A 19,943-nucleotide genomic window follows, 5' to 3' on the forward strand; every position below is an offset into this window, starting at 1 on the left:
TCACTGGGACATGCATTCAAGATTCAAATATGATTTTGAGAAATTACAAGAACAAGTTCGATTAAAAGTGGGAGTAAGTTCAAATGGGTAAAACTTGAAGATACAGGCGACACAAACCTTTTGACACATTCTTGCCACTATTATCATCGTGTCTTCAATTGTCGATGACTACTGCCCAAGTTAGATGTTATTTTTTGGAGAACCCACTTCAATTTGTGAATAAGTTTATCCGGTTGATGGTGTTTCGGTCATGGTTGTTAATGACTCATCTTCTTTACCTAGCTTCCGTGAGCTTGACGATGTCTCCATGTAATGTTTGTTTTACCTTTTTTCCGCCCACCAAGTGTTTGTGTAATTACATGTCCTTAGGAGAGTAGTTAATTTTCGAGTTTAACTATGTGAGCCCTAAGACTAGAGGGAGTGGTGTCACCAAAACCGCACTCCCTTCATTGCCACATAAGCGCCACATCATGTTTTACCACAAAAGTATGGTTCCTTGCTATCACACCCCCGAACCAGACGACGGAAACGTCTGGGGGCTTGTGCATGACTTCATCTCGTAATATCATCACAATATATATAATTGAAAGAAGACAACAACATCATCATACATATCAAAATACAACCAACATTGTTTACATCAAGTATAGTATCATAAGTTACATGCCAAAGTATTCAACGTATGATGATAACAAAATTCAACAAATCTCACATGTTCTTGTAGACCCTTCCGCTTAAAGATTCCCTGAGAGAACAAGTTCTTTTAAAAACGTCAACATATATAATGTTGGTGAGTTCATAAGCATGTTCGAATGAAAAGTTTTGTATTGTTAGTAAAACACCAGAAAATCCGATATTTTCTGAAAAATAGTTTGAACGTGATGTATCAAAATCAAGTATTAATGTATGTATGTTTTCTGTTTTTGGAAGGAATATAAAGATGCAATCCGGTTAAAGATCTTGCATTTCCTATTGTAAGTAAATGGTATTGTTTAACTGTGTATTTCCCCAGAAAATCCTATATTTTTTGTTTATAAGAGTTTTGTGGTCTCAACCCTAAGATCGAATATCAGTGCATGTATGTTTTCCTATCAACAAGATTTTACAAGTTTTACATAAAATTATGTTGGAGAGGATCTCTAGGTGAGCCGTTTTAACCATACTTGATTATGCGAATTCGTCTGTCGTGGCGTTTTCAGGCGCCGACTTGATTAAGGTAAGGTTTGTCACCCTATATTGGCCTAGTCTAACTGTAGCGAACAGCTCAGGTGTGGGGCGTCACCCCGTATAGATCTATACACAAACTATCCCTCTCCCTCCAGGAGACTCTGTTTATAACTACAGGCTACGATCATACACTCTAGAGGTCTCAACCGACATGTCTCATTAGATCCTTAACTGTGTTTACGCGAATATGATATTATGTTATGTATAATGTTTTTCCAAGTACGTTTTATGTTTGAAAAGTCTAACGAGTATGTATGTGAATGTACGAGGCCCAACGGACATGTAGAAGGACAACTAAGGCCAACTAAACATGTAAGTTATTTCCAAGCCCAATAAGCATGTAAATGGATCACTAAGGCCCGATAAACATGTAATGTATAATCCATGCACAATAAGCATGTAAATGGACCACGAAGGCCCAATAAACATGTAATGTATAATCCATGCCCAATAAGCATGTAAATGGACCACTAAGGCCCAATAAACATGTTATGTGTCACTTACTAGATTAATCTCCTTTTATTTTTTCTTTTTTTGTTAACTGGGCTGAGAATGGGCTAAAGAAAAATGGAGATGAAATGGTTTGGGCCCTTCCTTGGATTAGTTCGAATTTATGGATCCCAATAATATTTTGTCGGCCCATTGGGCCCTTATAAGGGTTCATGGCCCAATGAAGCCATTTAAAATGGTTTACGGCAAATGAAATCATTTATAGCGCAACATCGCTCACTAGAGATAAAATGAATTATTCTAGGCCCACATGGCCCAAAATACCTTAGTTTCATGAATGTGGGACTAATTTGGGCCCAAATAGGTTTCCTTGGCCCAAAAATGACCAAATTGAAAGTTTATTAGTCCATTAGGCCCAATAAGAGGATCCTAGTCCATAATAATCTTGAACCAAGATTTTTAGGGTTTTTAAATCTGTAGTTGAACATATGAGATGTTTTGTATTAGGTTTTGAACGTCAATCAAGAGTTTGGGTTCAATTGGATGATTTTGATTAAGCATTAGGTATGATATTCACTTAAAGTACCTCCCTTACAATAGATGATGTTTGCATACGAATTGAACATATGGATGATTTTGTTTAGGACATTAATTTCGTTGTTAGGGGTTTTTAACAATTATATTATTTCTTAATCATTTCTATTTTTTAAAATGATCCAAAAGGTTTTCACTACATATTTCTTTGAGCTGTTTTTTAACAATTTCTTTTGCTAATGTTAGTAATATTTGTAATTGAAAACCAACTTTTTATTTTATTATTTTAATAAGATCATAATGTTTGATAATAATAGTTTTTATAGCACCTTTAATAGGGTGATTAAGACTTATATAATCGTTTGTTTGTATAAATGGTTGGTATAATTTAAGGAAATTATTTATTATTACTAAATTTATTCATGAATGATGTTGACATATTGTTAGAGGTTTAAATGGTGTTTTTTTTTCAATTATTATGTCTATGTTTCTTCCTACGAACCAAATTTTGTGTATTGATTTGTCAGCGATTGTAATTTTTAACGGTTTTTCTATTTTTTCCCAATGTTTAGTATCTTTTTTTCTTCCAAAATATAAAGTAGCTCATGTATCTATATATGAGATTAATTCTTTATTTTGTATTTTAGTTATAATATATGTGATATTAGGATTAATATCCGTTTTTCTTTTATTCATTTGTCTGTATCTGTTTCAGTATTAGAGTCAGTTGTGTATGCATAGATTTCTATATCTGAGTCTACATCTGAATCATCTATAGGTTCATATCCTAGATCATACACTATTTTTAATAAATTAGTTACCTGTTCCTTTTTATTCTTTGTTGGGTATTCAAAAGCTTTATGTCCGTCTTCTTGACATATTAAACATTTACAATTTTTCTTTTTAGACAGGCAATAATTTGTTTTAGGATTATATTTTTGCTTATACTGTTTTCTATTGCGAAAATATTTTTGTTCAACATGTTTGTAATATTGTTTATATTTAGGTTTATAGGTTTGTTTTTTTTTTTCCAAATCTTCTTTTTATATCCTTGTCGCTTACTGTATTTTAATAGTAAGTGGCTATTCTTTGTTAGTTTTTATTATTAGATATTTTGCTAGTAATTTTTTCTGTTGAGTAATATTTTGTAATAATTATGAATTTGTTTGAGCAAAAGTAAACTATCCATTTCTGTAATATTGTTTAGTTTTTGACTAATTATATTTAATTTATCTTTTATTGGTTTATTTTCTTCAGAACAAAGAACGATATTATATAATTTTCCTTGTGGTAAATTTTGTGGTATTTCTATAATCATTTCTTTATCTGGTATACATGGTTTCGAATTTTGATATAGACATTCGAGTGTTTTAAAATATTTTAAGAAATTACTAGACGATTCTGTTAGAATATGTTGAGGGTTGGGTTTCCGAGATGAAAGTTTTGCCTATTATGGTAGAAATTAGAGGTTCTATAATTAGATTTCTTTTTATTAGAGGAGTGATTTCTATTGGTTGAAAATTAGCTTTATTAAATATTCGATTATTTGTTATTTTTAGTGATTCAAGGGATAATAAATTATCAATATAGATTACCTTTTATTTGATATGTAATAGTAAACAAATTATTACCTTTTAGCAATATATGATGAGAATTTGTTAATCCATAATTTATTTGATATGTAATAGTAAACAAATGATTACCTTTTAGCATAAAATATTGTCATAATAATTTTTATCGTATAGTAATATTGTTACTTAAATTTTTATCTTTAAGACTTAATCCTAATTGAATATTAATATTAATTTTATTTTTCCTTCGATTAAATTACCTTTTACTTTTAAAATAATAATTTATTGATTATTAATTATACGATCGTATTTTATTTCTAATTCTAGTAGAGTATCTAAATCACTAAAAGTACTTTTTAAAATTATTTGACTTGTTGATATATGAATATAAGCGATTTTTAATTTTTCTATTTACTTAATATTATATAATCGATTCCTTGTTTGTTGTTTATGTATTATACGTATAATAATATTTCATTGAGTTGATTCTATATGTATATATTTTTTTCTCCTATAATTTTTCTATAATATATAATAATTTTTTAGAAAAGAAGTTTTTTAAAGTGTGATATTTAAATTAATGTTTTTCTAACAATGTAAAATTTGTTTTTTCGTATAGCATCTTTATTAATATTGTTTTTATTAATGAGGGCATTGAAAGTATATCCAGATTCATTTTCTTCGTTGTTAATAAGTATTGATGAATTTTCTATTTCCTGAGACATATTTAACAAATTAATTTTGTTATTTTATCATCAAGACTTTTTATTTGTTCTTGTTGCCAATTTATACTATTGTTTACTGTATATATTGCTTCAATATTATATTTACTATTAGGTATTGATGTGTTATAATTTGTTTTTTTAAAGAAGATTTTTAGCTTCTTTTATTGTTTTACAAAAAAAAAAAATTATTCTTTACATATTTCTAGACTAGAAAAACTCATAACTCTCTCATACCAAAATGAAATCGGTATAAATTATGTAAATTAAACAAAATGAAATCAGTATAAAATATGTAAATTAATAATAATAATAATAATAATAATAATAATAATAATAATAAGATGATATTAGATAGAATGTCTAAACCGAATGTTGCGTTTATAATTGATGATATGAATTTGAATACAAACTCTATTATTCTGAAATATAAATTTCAACAGACGAAAGCTTTGAAAATACTTAAGTCTTATACAAAATAGCTCTATCTATTCATAATGGGTAACACTGTATATATATATATATATATATATATATATATATATATATATATATATATATATATATATATATATATATATATATATATATATAGATCCGGTAAGAAATTTTTTTTGGAAGGAAGGTAAGAAGATTTTTTTTCTACATATTTTTTAGATGAACAAAATAAATGAATCACTAGATGATTCATTTGTAATATGATTCACAAGAAAAAAATTTCAAAAAAACATCTTTATGATTCATTTTTAAGTAAATTAAGAAAAAAATTCATTTTTATGATATTTTTAGTGAATAACAACAAAATCATTGTATAAATGAATCATCGAGATGTTTTTTTGAGAATTTTTTCTTTTGAATCATCTTACAAATGAATCATCTAATTATTCATTTTGTTTGTTCGCGAAAAAAATATGTAGAAAAGAAACTTCTTACATTCCTACAAAAAATTTCCTTCTTATTTGATCTTGACTATATATATATATATATATATATATATATATATATATATATATATATATATATATATATATATATATATATATAGATTCTGCAAGAGTGTGACACACAATATGATTACAAATGACAAACGACAAACTTACATTATTACAATCTATTATTGTAAAATTTCTAAGATGACAGACATAATTATTCTTCTCACGTATTAAGACAAAAAAGGACTCACATTGACAATAGGTATTTTCATGTATTTTATGATTGTCTTTGTGTGAGAAAAGGGGGGGGGGGGGGGGAGGAGGCTAGCTAGGGTAGGATTTTTTTTTTCTAAATATTTTAATATTGAAACTAATAGAAAAATAAATAAAACAAATGAAAAAAGATAAAAGAGTCAATTTCAAATTGGTGATGGACCAAATCCACCAAAAATTTGTAATTTTAAACCAAGTTAAGATTTTGAACTCCTTAGCACTTTTTTCTAACCCACCAAATTTGCAGTTTAGTACTCATTTTACAAAACTCACGATCCTGAGATGTGTAAATGGTTTATCTTTGGGACAAAATTGCAAAAATGGTCCCTGTGGTTGGCAAAATTATGTGACTTTGGTCCAAAAAAGTTTGATGGTGCGTCAGTGGTCCAATTTTGGATCTTTTTATTGTTTTTGGTCCCTATACACTTAAAAAGACAATTATGCCCTTACAATTTATATTTTTCATTTTCTTTAATTCTGGAAATGCATAAATTAATTTAATTTATATTTTTCATTTATATTTCATTTGTCTCATCTCTCTCAACAAAAGAAACACACACACACACACACACACTGAAGAAACATATCACCCCTAATGGATGCCACCATTACCACCGACTGCAACCACCAACAACTACCACCGTCCGCCACCATCACCATTGGCTGCCATCACTATCCATTACAAACAACTAATCCCATCCTCGCCCATCTTTCTTTCCTCAGACCTGGATGAAATTTCCCCACCAGAACCACCCTTCTGATTGGTGTTGTCCCTACCAAAATACCACCACTTCCATTTTTCAATGATTAGGGGTTTCAGCCACCACCACCACCACCACCATAGAAGATGAAGACATCGTCATTCACCACCATTGTCTTTCTCAACCACTATTCGCCACCAACCACCATCATCTCCCCCACCCTCACCTCCTCGCCGTTAACCAGATGACCTTCACTGTTGACCACCAAACCACCGTTCATCGATTTTTTCCAAATGCCTCTCAATCCTATAAGACTTGAAACATAAGAAAATCAGGGGGTGATTGATTTGAAAGGGGTTGAAAAGAACCTCAAATGTTTCATCAAAAGTACAGAGAAATGAAAAATCTTCTACCTAGCTAGATAGAGCAAAAATTGAACCTCGTATAAAATCTTTAAAGACATGTCAACTACGAGAGTCTTAGAGAGAAAAACACTAACTTGTTTCTATCAGATTCTTAGTTTTGGCGATATACAGGTCCGATTCATAGTTTTATTTACATATCTGAATTCTAGAATTTATGCTCCTTGATGATGGTCAGATGATTTTGTATTGCCCAGATGTATTTGAACTTACCCCTCTTGGTGCAAATCGAAAACCCAGAAGATGATCCTATCTGATTTGCGTTTTTTTATTCTTTGGTTTGGGTTTTTTTTAAGGTATTGGATGTGTGTAACGGTCTAGTTTGTAGATCTGGAAATGAACATTTTGAGCTATCGGAGAAGACGAAGGGGCAGTGGTAGATGGGTCGCATCATTGGAATTTTCATCTGGGTCACAAGCTACCATCACCGGAGTTTGCTAGGGGTGGGTGGTGTTGCACAAGTAAGGGGCTGCAATGGTGGTGTAGGTGGTGGTTTTCGAGAATCTGTAGAATACAGGGAGAGGATAGACCAAGTACCAATTTTGGTGTTATTAAGAGAAAGAGAGAGAGAGAGAGAGAGAGAGAGAGAGAGAGAGAGAGAGAGAGAGAGAGGTGGGTTATAGTGGGTGATAATTTAATTTTCTTTTTATTTTAAATAATATAATAGGAAATTTAATAAAATAAATTAAAAATGAAATATTTCAGGGCATATTGGTCATTTTATGTTGGGTGTGGATCAAAACCACACAAAAATGACAATAAAGGGACCAAAACCGTAGAAAGTATCCAAAATTGGACCACTGGTACACCGTCAAACTTTTTTGGATCAAAGTTACATAATTTTGCCAACCACTGGACCATTTTTGCAATTTTGTCTATCTTTGGAAAGGTTTTATAAAAGACCGTTGGAATTGGGAAGCAAAAGGTTTGGGTCGGTGTATCGGCGCATAAAATATACGTTACGTTCTCCACTCTTCCTTCTTCACTTCACTCATCCCGCTCCGCTCTCCAAACACCGTCGGAGACGACTCGTCGCAACCTCTGTAACTCAGCTCACCGGAGACACAAGCACCCCCACCCTTCGTAGGACACTCACAACTCATAAGTCACAACCATGTCGGTATTCCTAAGAAGTTATCTATAAGTTTTCGTTCTTATCATTTTTCTCTTTTCCCTTTTATTTTACTTCTCTAGGGTTTTCTGTATTTCAGATGTTGTAATCTCCTCGGTATGTATGGATAAAAAGAAAAATCGAAGCATAGTTGCGTTTTTTTTTCTCAATAAACTCTGGTTTTCTAATTGCACAAGTTGTATTGCAACTTAAAAACATAAGGAAACTAGATAGTTTTGTTGATCGTCTCATTAGGGTTTTCTCCTCTATCTTTTTATTGATTTTTTCTCTGTAAACTCTGATTTAGCGTGTTTCGTACGCTTGTTTCAGAACGTGTTCTTATGAACGACCAAATTTATTAGATCAGATCACGAATGTCTTTCTCAAATCTCTTTTTGTGAATAACCAATTCTGGCTAACGACAACACTGTCACCACCGGTTGTTATTAGGGTCACATAATCTGCCACATTTATCAACACATATTGATTCCCCATGTTAATTTCTTAATTTTAATATACATGCAAAATGTCTAATAGGGTAATAATGAAAAGCCTTTCCATATTGTTTATTGGCTTCAAATTGCAAATGTTGTATACATCAGATGTTCGACAACCAAATGTTGAGGTATAAATTTCTTTCTTTACTTGTTCACAACATTCATCACATGTTACAATGCTTTCCTATTAGGTAACTTGTTTACTAGCCAATTTACCCTTGTAGTATTAGTTGTTTGATTTAAAACTGGTTATTGCTGATGTAGGAAACAATGAGGATTCAAACTTTTACTTAGAGCCATCCATCACCTATATATAGAAGTAGAAACTATACCCATCTGTAAGTTTTTACACATAATTCTAAGAGTTTAGATTTTATCATTTTAAAATTATTTTTAGTTACTTGCTCTGCAGCTTCTCAACCTGATTTTGTATCAACACGGTTCTAATTTTTCAATAAAGAATTTGTACGCAATGTATCCTTTGCAGACCATGGAGCCTTTGATCATCTATTACATATAAGTTTTTAAAGTGCATTGTTGCTTATTCTCCAATTTAAATTACATGGCTTTAACTATAATGAATGTGCAGACCTTTTGGTTGTTTATTTCAAATGACACAGATCTTATTAATAAGTATGTGGATCTTTTATAACATGAACCAGTTACTCCTGCTTCTTAATTATGGTGCAATGGATCCAAAGATTCCATTTTTTTTTGGTCCACGACAACCAAGATGGATCACCAGAGTGGTTTTTTCACTCCTTAAATATCAACTTTATTATGATGTAAAAAGGATTGAATATATACGTGTGAATTTCATTATTGCATGTAATAAAGTGAAACTTGAATGACATGGATTTTTTTGACAGATGTCTAATGCTTCTTCTGGTCAGCATCTTGGCTTTTTGCTCAGCCTAAAAGGATGTAGGTGAGGTTCTTTCTGAAAAAAAAACAAATTTATATAATAGAATAACTATCCGTAAATATAAACTCTTAAACCTTTCTCAATTGCATCAGTTGAAGGATATTATTCCTAACATGACCTGTTATAAATCAACATGTTGTTTTTCTTTCCTACCGTTCCTACCATGAGTCTGTAACCTTGTTTGTGTATTTCCAGAAATACCCCTCTGTTCCTAAAACTCGTCCTTATTTATTCTCCTTAGGAAATGATGTGCTTATCTATTTAAAAGATGCTCAATGTTGCATGGAAAATGCCTTCAGCACTTATTTAGTATGCCTGGTAATTACTTACAATTTGTATATGTTATTTAGTTAAGTTTTTTATTTATCTAAAAAGTTTACTTTCTTTTGGCAAATTGAGACATCAAGGAAGGGAAATGACACATGGTGGTGGCCTTTGGTAGGTTGAAATGTTTGAAACAAGTGGTCAATATAAAGAGGGTGCTGGTGTTTAAGTTAATAATCAATTCTCTTTTGCGTATAAAAATATAAATATGTGAATTTTGTGAAAAACTTCAATATTTTTTGCAGGAACCTCTTCGTTCAGCTGTGATGCTTAAACAAGCATTTGACAATGGTGTTTTTTTCTTATTATTATTTTTTTATGGCTGACAAGGGTATTTCAAGAAAAACTTCAATTTTGTGAACACATCGTATGCCTAGTGCAATTATGTTGGTCAATGCTTTGTGTATGGTATGATAGATTTTTTTTTTTTTTTTTAATTTTTTTATCAACTATAGATTTGGAAAAAAAACACATCACTAATTTGCTTCCACTTTAGGTATGCATCTGAAACCTTCCAAGATTACAAGTAGATGGAGGAGAGTATGTCGAGTATTATTTTTTAAGGTGGATTGGATACAAAACAAATACTTTATAATTTATTTATCTACTTTTTTTTTTAAAGATACAAATGGATGACTTATGCCAAGGCATGTATGTCACTTGTATACTATTTTACCCTTGCATGTTGGTTTTGTACCTTCCCAAAGAAAATTAAGTTCATGACAAAACTGCTCTTTCTTTTTGGCTTATTTACTATATTTTCATTTGTGTAGGTCGACAACTTGAAATTGTTGGATGACATGGCAGAATTGAGTTCAGCCTACTGTGTCCTACATCTATATAACAGAGTATATGATGGATGGGGTATAAATGATTATTTTATGTATCTTTGAATCAAAAAGGCATATTGATGCACAGTTACATGCATGGTTATTGTAGTGTTATGAATGCAGTGAAGTGGCAAGCATTTTTTAATGAGGAGGAAAAAAGCATTTTTCAAAGGTAAAAATTTACAAAACTTCCATCAGCACAAGGGACGGAGGGTGCCTTGTAGTTTTCGTTCCATACTTCAAAGAATATATAATCTGTCCAATACTATATCTGGGGGAGATTAGTATTTAACAAAATAAAAGACAACTTACCTTCATTTATGATTTCAGGCGCATCACCCTCCCCTTATCTCCTAATGTCATGGGTTTACTTAAGGTGTAAGTTATTTTTAGGGCTAAATGCTATATATAACAACTTTCTTTCCTTCATTTGTGTTTTATTTCAGCATCCTAGTTTCATTTCTTACTATCTATTACAGTATTCTACTTTCAACTTTTCATATCAAGACACTGGACTTTGAAAAATATTCCGAATCATATAGCATACTACTTTTAGCTATTTTATTATTAGGACGTTATACTTTTATAGATGTTTATAGCATTGAAAGTGATGTTTACAGCATTGTACTTTCATCTTTCTTTTTTTATTAGGGCATTCTGCTCTGAAAAATATACCCAACTGTATTTTTTTCTTATTGTGAAATTTTAGTATTGTCCTTCCATTTCTTTTTGTTGTTGCACCGATGTAATTTTAACTTTTTTTTATTATTATAAAGGGGTTGCATTATGAAAGTTCAATGCATTTTATAGCGTTGTACTTGTAATATTTCTTGTTAGGACATCATACTTTAAAAAATCTATCCAATCATAGCAATGAAAATTGCTTTGCTATGTATTTTGATGGCATTGGTATAATTGGGTGGATTTTTACAAGTGTAATGCTATATATATGTATATATATATATATATATATATATATATATATATATATATATATGTATGTATGTATGTATAAAGAAATAAATGAAAGTAGGATGCTACAATACACAAATCAATGAAAGTACACATTTTTATTTCTTGCATTTAAACAGATATTGATGTGTGTGTGTGTGTTTTAGAAGTAAAGTTTGTAGATGTCCATGAGATATTAATAGTTACTTAAGTAATTCTTGAAGCATACCTTTATTATTGAAGAAAGAGATTGCAATTAATGTTTTTTCTTGTTTCTCTTTCATTGATTTGCGTCTTACTAGCAAAATAACTATGGTTAAAATCTTGGATTAGTCATTTGGTGTGAATGTGTTAGGTTTAACATATTTTTGTTGGTTAAATCATGTATTGATTGTCTATTAATATTTTTACTCCATTCTAATCTTATTGTAATGTTGGCTGGCTGACAACAACAGGTTATTATTAAGGTCACATAATTTGCCTGCCACACACTTATCAACACATAGATTGATTCCCCATGAAGATTGTAAGTGAAGCTTAACTTATGTATTTAATTTCTAAATTGTGGTTATTTGATAGGAAAAGCTGGAGAAAAAGCTAAATGACCATATACAATGCCATGGTAAATAACCAAAACCTACTTTACTGAATACTTAATATTAATATACATGCAAAATGTCTAATACGATAATAATAAAAAAAATCCTTCCCATATATATTGTCTTATACGTTTGTATGTTGTAGTTGAATGTTATTTAGATGCTAAGCTATAAAACCTTATATTAAAATATTATACTTTCATAATCTAACCTATGATATGAGGACATTGTCATTTTATTATATTTCCTATTAAGTCACTGTACTTTGAAAAACTAAACATGTTTGGTTTTGGATACCATTTATATTATAACTTTAAAATTTTTATTATTAAATAGTTTACTATAATACTATCAAAATCTAACCAATTGCATGCAACATTATACTCCAAATCGTAAAATTATATTTTCAAAATCCACCCTTTTAAGACATCGTAAATATATATTATTGTAGTTTTAATACATTCTACTTTAGAATGATAGAATCTAAACTTGTTTAACCATGGTTACCAATTATAAAATTATACGTTATATTTATTTTATTTTTTATATTAAGACACCATAGGTATTAATTAACGATCATTTTTTTTGGTTTTTAACAGGCTTTGAGTAATTATATAGTTCTCGAGTGTTAGTGAGAAATAATTACACTGTCAAATTCTTCATTTCTATTATTGGAAGTTGCATGTTTCCACAGAATTGAATCTCACTCAAAAAAATGTTGAAGTGAATGAAATATATTTACGATGGTTTTTTTTGGGTAATTATCATTAGTGATCCCTTCTTGTAATTACTATGAAGCTTCATTGATTTAAATTTAGTCGTGTAATGTTTTCTATGTTGATTTTCATATTAAAAATCTTAGTTCTTGTTTGAATAATGGCAACAAGAGATGCAGCGATGAATCATAAGATGATGCAGCAAGTCTCTTTACCAATGATGAGAAATAACAAATAAGGGTGATAACAACAAGGCTTATGTTAAATTTTTAAGGGAAATTGTGGGAAATAACAAATAAGGGTGTTGTTATCATTGAATCTCAAATAAGGTTAATTATTCCTTCATGTTAGGAAATTATGAACTTGCTTTATCAAATTGCCACCTTCAACCATATTAAGACATTGTTTTAATTTCCTTTTTCTAGTAAGACCATGTAATTCTAATTTCTTTACCATTAAGATTTTTTTTGAAAATCTAACTGCTTATAATATTATACTTTCAAAATTCAACTTATTTAGAAGTTGTTTATTATCCTGTTAATCTGAAGGCTAAAGTTGATTAGCATAATACCTTCACTTATTTTCTATAGAGATTGTACTCTTATGACATTATACCTTCGAAATCTAACATATTAACACACACTTGACACAATGTACCTTTTTTTTATCTTCTATTATGGCTTTTTATTTTAAATGTTAACCTTTTAAAGATATTATACAGTACTTCTAAAGTATAAATTTGTTTTATTTTGGTTACTAACTATAGCATTATACTCTTGTTTGTTTTCCTATTAAAATGTAATTTGATGGTAATTACTGTTACGTTTTACCCTGTTTCAAAGGTTTTGTTCAGATTCTTATGCATGTTTTGTAAGTTTTAGCTTTTGATTTTTTGAGTTTTTGTCATGTTGAAAATATTTTGGCTTCCTACATATGAAATTTTTAGTTGAAGTTTGGTACTCTGAAATCCAACCAATACAGATGAAATGCTAGGAACTTGGTTAGGTTGAGATGATTATGTCTGATAAAAGAGGGACTTTAACTTGTAACCAAATGGAGTTTAGGAAATGCTAAAGCAGCTTTTTTGCTATCTCTGTATCAGAAGTTACACAGATGGATTCATTGAACTTACTTAATTTTCCCTTATACATCTTCATATCAATTTATCTCTCTAATGTTCTGATTTGTTAAATGTGCAGACACCTGAGATTCTTTATTTGTTAAAGCAAATCAAGGAGAAGCTGAAAGAAGTTGATCAAATGGTAAGTTCTTTTGGTAGCAATATTTAATAGTTTTAAACAGTACAAACTGCAACTCTATAATTTAAAGTTTTAAACTAAGACAAATAGTACAGTTCCTTTATGATATTTGGTATGCCGTAAAATATTACATATATTAAAATGGAAAAAATACCATAGGAACGAAGTTTATTTTATTCTGTTTTTGTAAATTGCAAAGAAAATAAGAATTCTATCGGATTGAATCATTAGTTTTTAGTCCAACTTTTTCCTCTATGGATTTCTATCCAGGTTCTTGAATCTTTACTTTTAAGTCCAACTGAATTTTGGAAAAAAAAAAAAGAAGGCTATGTCAGATTGTGTATTGTTCCTGATATGACGCACATAACCTTTTTTTCTCAAGAAGTGTTGCACTGATGATGTGCTACCTAGATTAAAATGTCTTATATTTTCTGGATTTGTGTCTTATCATCTGGTATGTTGCTACATTCTTTTGTGTTTGATCTTGTTTATTTTTTATTATAATCTCTGAGGTTTTCATGTTTTGCATTCGTGTATTCCACAAGGCAAAATATATTTATGAGTGGGAGTTTCTTGCTACAGTTAAACAACATATCCTTATTGTCAGGTTGCTAGTTTAGGTCCAAAAGGGAATCTTTTTGCAATTTTGGTCTTTATTTCATGGTTTCTGAACCACTTTTTGAACCGGGGTCATCACCTAGATGTTAAATTTATGAAAATGACCATTTTGTCCCTATCATCTTCGTTTCTTTCTTTTCCATTTTCAAGGAGCATGATGAAATTTCAACAAAAATTCTCTCTTTCCTTAGAAACTATTGTCATATATGTTGAAGGGGCATAACGAAACCCTAAATCCTTAAAAGTAGAATCTTTTTGAAAATATGGTTCTCATTTCATGCTGTGATATTTATGTGTTTGGTCTCTGGGTCTCAACTTTAGCAGCCCGTCTGGTAAATCTATGATAATGACCATTTTGCCAATGTCTTCTTCATGTCTTCTATTTCCATGTTCAAGGAGCATAACTTACCCCAACAAAATTCTTCAGTTTTCTTAAAAAGTATATGTCATGTTTAAGGAGCGTAACTATATCATATAATCCCTGAAAAGTCTTTCTATAAAAGAATATTTTTTGAAATTTTGGTACCCATGTACGTTTTTGTTCCATGGGTCGTCAACGTTAACAACACTGGTATTAAATATTTCAACATGACCATTTTGCCCTTGTCTTCTTCATCTCTCTCATTTCCATGTTCAAGCAACATAAACAACACCCCCAACAAAAGTCATCTCTTTCCTTAAAAAAAAAGTTGCATCTGATATCTGATATGCTTAAAAACTATTGTTATTGTTTCAGATCATCAGAAGCACAAATGTATTTCCGGTGAATAATTTTCAGAAGAACTTTGTCTTCATTGGAGCTTCCAACAAACATCTCTCTCTTGCAAATGGAACACCTTCATCTTCATTCAGAGGCTCACCCTCTGATAACAATCAGAAGATACAATTACTACTTCAGAAGACAATCATTCGGGCAGCAAGCAGAGGCCTTGTAGACGGTCAAAGTCAAGGTCAAAATGAAGGAGGAGAAATATTTAGGCTTCCAAAGACCACCAGCCTATTGAAATGGCCCCCATTGATTCCCCACCATAGTTCCCAAAGAGTCCCTGAGTACCCTCTGACCTTCTTGAGGTAACTTATATGAGAAAATAAATTAAGAAAAGCTACTTTTCTTTACCAAAAATAATCAGGCTTTGTCTCATATAATTATTACTCTATCATGACAAACTTATTATTTTTCATTTTTATTTGGCAGTTCGATTAATTATCAATGGTCTTATGAAAGCCATGACAATATCCTTTGGGGTTTGAAGACGTAACACATTTGTTTTTTATTTTTTATACGGGAAATTTCAGGAAATAGCAATACACTTTATTCTTTTTATCAATGTAGGCAATATACTTTATGTTATACCCATGTTAGAGATGTGTAACCCATAATAGCTACATACTTGCATTTCTTTATAGATAAAAGCATTGCACTTACAATTATTGCAACATACTTAGATTTATTTAACAATAATTGCAATATGCCAATATGTAACAAATAAAGTACATTGCTAATTTTAGTAGGGAAATGAAAATGTGTTGCTATTACAGGTGACAGTATAAGTATGCTTTGCTAATATGGATAAAGAATAATGTACATTGCTTCGATTGATAAAAAAAACTAGTGTACATTACCTATATTGGTAAAAAGAGTAAAGTAAGTTATAATTTTGTCCTTGTGATATTTCAAAATACAGATATTTCATTTGTTGGACAAGTGGTCGTTAAAGTATAGCTTTAGTGCAAGGTTTGTCCCCGGTACTAGTATTGATGGTGTTACGAATGTCCTTGAAGTCCAAGTAAAATAACTACAAACTCCTCAATTTCCATCAAAAACTCTTATCAAACCAAAACTAAAACAAAGTTTGATGCAAACAAAAATATTATTAGGTTGGATTTTTTTTAACATTGCAACAAAATTATGTTTATTGTAGTTTTTCCTAAAAGTTGTGGAATTTTAGTTTGGGTTTAATAAATCTAGTTTAAAAGAATTAGATGTCATTTTTAAACATGTTTGAACTTTCAATTTTATTCTTGTTTATACATTTAAATTGAATTGGCCATTTAGATTAAGATATTTTCAAGGAATGTTAGTAAGATTTTTAATTACTTAATTAGTTTTACCAAGTAAAAAATGATGTTTCATGTTTGTGAATATGGAGTTTTTGGTGTTGTAGTACAATGAAGTTTGGTAACTTTGCACATTTAGTTATTCATGTTTGTTTTATGTTCAATTAGTCCTTATTGTTAGGAAATACTAGCTATTTACACCCTTGGAAACCCGGTAAACGGAACAACCAGTTGTCTTTATTACGTGACATTAAAATAAATAAGATATTTACCTTACCTTATCCACGTAAGAAATCAAAGTCAAAATAGTCACATTTATTCACACACAACAGTACATTCCTTCGTTCTTCATTTTTCTCATCTATCAGTGGCCAAGAACGGAAAAACTATGGTTCCACATGTTTTCCTTCGATAAAACTCAATGACCAGGCAACCAACCAACAAATTCAACCTCGATATCAAACCCTGATGGAATCTACCCTGTAGTGGAGCTCAAGTTCAAAGGTGTTTTTCTTTGAGATCCTTTCTATAACCATGTTATCAAATTCACATTCAAAGATCATGATTTTTCTGGAATGACATACTTTGAGTGTATCACCTTTCTCGAACAATTCATTCAACAAAGTATCAAGAAGCTATACTATTGTGAGCCAGGTAAGTCCTTATTATCTGGGATAACTGCTATTCGTAACGATAGAGATTATGCTACTTTCATTTTTGATGCATTTGGAGTTGATGGTTTTATTTCCATACATGTGGACCATGATGTTCAAGGAATTGATGATTGGTTTGGCTCTGGGATAGAAGAAGAAGATGGTGACAATTCATGCATTGATGGTGGTGAAAATGAAAACGAAATTGATAACCTTAAAGATATGGAGGTGGAATTTAATGATGATATAGTCTCTATGAACAAAACACAGGGTGATAAGTTTCTTAATAAATTATATGCTAAAGAGAAAGAGGGAAATGATAACAAAATAGATGATGATAGGGGTGAATATGAGGAAAATGTAACACAACACATTCGATGTTTAATGAGTCAACTCCAAGGAAAAAATAGTATCCTATACTTGGTATGAGATTCAAAGATCTAGCTTAATTAAAATCTATGTTATGCAACTATGTTGTTGCTAGTGGGTACCAACTTTGCTTTGAAAAAATGATAGAAAAAAATTGTTGGTTAAGTATTGCTAGGGTGAGTGCACATTCAGGTTGTGGGCATCTTGGATGAGTGATGATACAAGCTTCCAAATCAAGTCTTTAAAGTCAGATCACAAATGTGCAAGAAACTACAAGTTAGGCTTAATGGTTACTGGTGATGCAAGAGAGTTCTTAATTTGGTAAAAGATAAGTGTAAGAAAGCTTAGAACAGTTGTGTCACATAAGTTTGGTATTCATGTAAGTGTTGGTCAATGCAGGAGAACTAAGAAATATGCATTGAAACTAGTAGATGGTACCCTTGTTGAACATTACGCACAGTTTTGGTCATATGCAGAAGAGATTAGGATCAAATCCAAGTAGCACTGTGAAGCTTGATGTGACTTATATGCCAGATGGAAAGAACTACTTTAGTAAGTTCTATGTTTGCTTTGATGCATTGAAGAAGGGGTGGAAGGAAGGATGCAAAAAGATAAAATGTTTAGATGGTTGTTTTCTTAAAGGGATATGTAAAAGGGAGTTGTTATGTGATGTTGGAAGGGATGCAAACAATGGAATTTATCCCATTGCATGGGAAGTAGTGTGTGTGTGGAGAATAAGGATGTAACATCCATAAAATTTCCAATAAATTTAAACTTTTCAAAAACAACCCAAATTCATTAATTATTAAAAAAAGGTTTTCAGTTTGTTTATTATCAGAGTATCCCAGAAACATCATTGTAAAAATGAGGAGCGGTACGATCACGCCTTCGCCTTGCCACGATCTCCTGAAGTACCTGAAACCAAAACACTAAAACTGTAAGCCCGAAAGCTTAGTGATTTACCCCTAAAATACCAACCACGTATAACCATACTCATATCATATCTTAATACAGAACAACCATGCATATCGAGTCTACAGTGTGACTGGTCTTCCCGCATCGGGCCTTCAATCCACCTGGTCTACTCTCCGAGTCTACAGTATGACTGGTTCGCCCGCACCGGGCCTTCAGTCGGTTTGGTCCACTCTCCGAGCCTCGGTACATCTGGACCACCGTCTTGGGGCCTTCATCCTATCCGGACCGCCCTGGGTATGTTGGCCTACAGCATAAAGCAAGACCTGCCTCAACCCAACCCCAATCAATAACCATGTGCACATAAAATAGTTAATCACATAACAATCCTCATCCAAACAAACGGTTCAATCAGACCATACAGCATAACAACATCCTAACCGATCACTAACATAAAATTACCTTACATACCAGGATACCGACCTTCACCAGGTCACTAACATAACATTACCCTACATACCAGGATACCGACCTTAACCAGGTCACTAACATAATACCATCCTAATACCAGGATGCAGATCTAGCAACTCAAAAGCATATCAAACAAATACCCAGATTCCCATCCGATAAAGGGTTGGCCTTGGTGCCTTAGACCCTGTTGATAAAGTGAGGATAACTCACCTTGCAACTGTTGAACTGAACCACAAAAGCACAATCCCGAAGCTCTGCCCCAAACTCCAACGCCTATAGCCATCAATGATCCATTGATATAAATATCTGAATTACCATAATATCCCCGAAGGTCAAACTAGTCAAAGTCAACCTTTCTGATTGACCCTACTCGCTAAGTCAACCCACTGACTCGCCGAGATCCTAAACTCAGGAAACTCTCATATCACGACTCAATTCATCGAGTCACCCCATGACTCATCGAGCTCAATAATCTCCGAGTCCTTATCTTGTCAAACTCACTGTGTCACCACTCAACTCACTGATCTGAGTCTTAACCAGAAGAGGTTGGGGGGGTTTGCGCCATGACTCACCGAGTCCAAGAACAGACTTGTTGGGTCCACGACAATCTTCATCAAACTCGTCGAGTTGTTCTTCCAACTCGCCGAGTCCAAGCTTATCTTCATCTAACTCACCGAGTCCACCCATGCGACTCGCCGAGTCTCTTCAATCCTTTATCCATACAGAGGCTTTTCGAGCCATGCAGGGGCTCCAAACTGTAGATCCATTCTTCTAGGGAAGAACTCTCACGTAAAGTTGCAAACTTTACGTGAAAACAA

General features: G+C 31.6%; 1 protein-coding gene across 20 annotated transcripts; it reads left to right on the forward strand.

Moving 5' to 3' along the window:
- The first annotated feature begins 7,757 nt into the window (after nt 1–7,757).
- On the forward strand, nt 7,758–16,090 carry LOC145048459 (uncharacterized). Of its 20 annotated transcripts, none has more exons than XM_078996944.1 (16): nt 7,758–7,948; nt 8,481–8,568; nt 8,705–8,778; nt 8,838–9,225; nt 9,310–9,368; nt 9,607–9,683; nt 9,765–9,858; nt 9,935–10,097; nt 10,186–10,253; nt 10,463–10,553; nt 10,629–10,691; nt 10,850–10,895; nt 12,050–12,092; nt 13,985–14,047; nt 15,399–15,733; nt 15,858–16,090. In XM_078996944.1, exons 13-16 carry the CDS (start codon nt 12,072–12,074, stop codon nt 15,919–15,921), a joined length of 483 nt encoding a protein of 160 aa, XP_078853070.1. In that variant the 5' UTR covers nt 7,758–7,948; nt 8,481–8,568; nt 8,705–8,778; nt 8,838–9,225; nt 9,310–9,368; nt 9,607–9,683; nt 9,765–9,858; nt 9,935–10,097; nt 10,186–10,253; nt 10,463–10,553; nt 10,629–10,691; nt 10,850–10,895; nt 12,050–12,071; the 3' UTR covers nt 15,922–16,090. The 20 variants fall into 20 exon arrangements, 19 of the variants coding, with proteins under 19 accessions (XP_078853070.1, XP_078853071.1, XP_078853081.1 ...); XM_078996945.1 differs by having other exon boundaries at nt 8,853–9,225; XR_013682879.1 differs by lacking the exons at nt 8,838–9,225; nt 12,050–12,092 and adding an exon at nt 11,926–11,996 and having other exon boundaries at nt 10,020–10,097; nt 10,643–10,691; nt 10,850–10,897.
- The last annotated feature ends 3,853 nt before the right edge of the window (nt 16,091–19,943 follow it).

Source organism: Lactuca saligna, chromosome 5, assembly GCF_052625555.1.
Source record: "Lactuca saligna cultivar CGN05327 chromosome 5, ASM5262555v1, whole genome shotgun sequence".
Taxonomy (NCBI): Eukaryota; Viridiplantae; Streptophyta; class Magnoliopsida; order Asterales; family Asteraceae; genus Lactuca; species Lactuca saligna.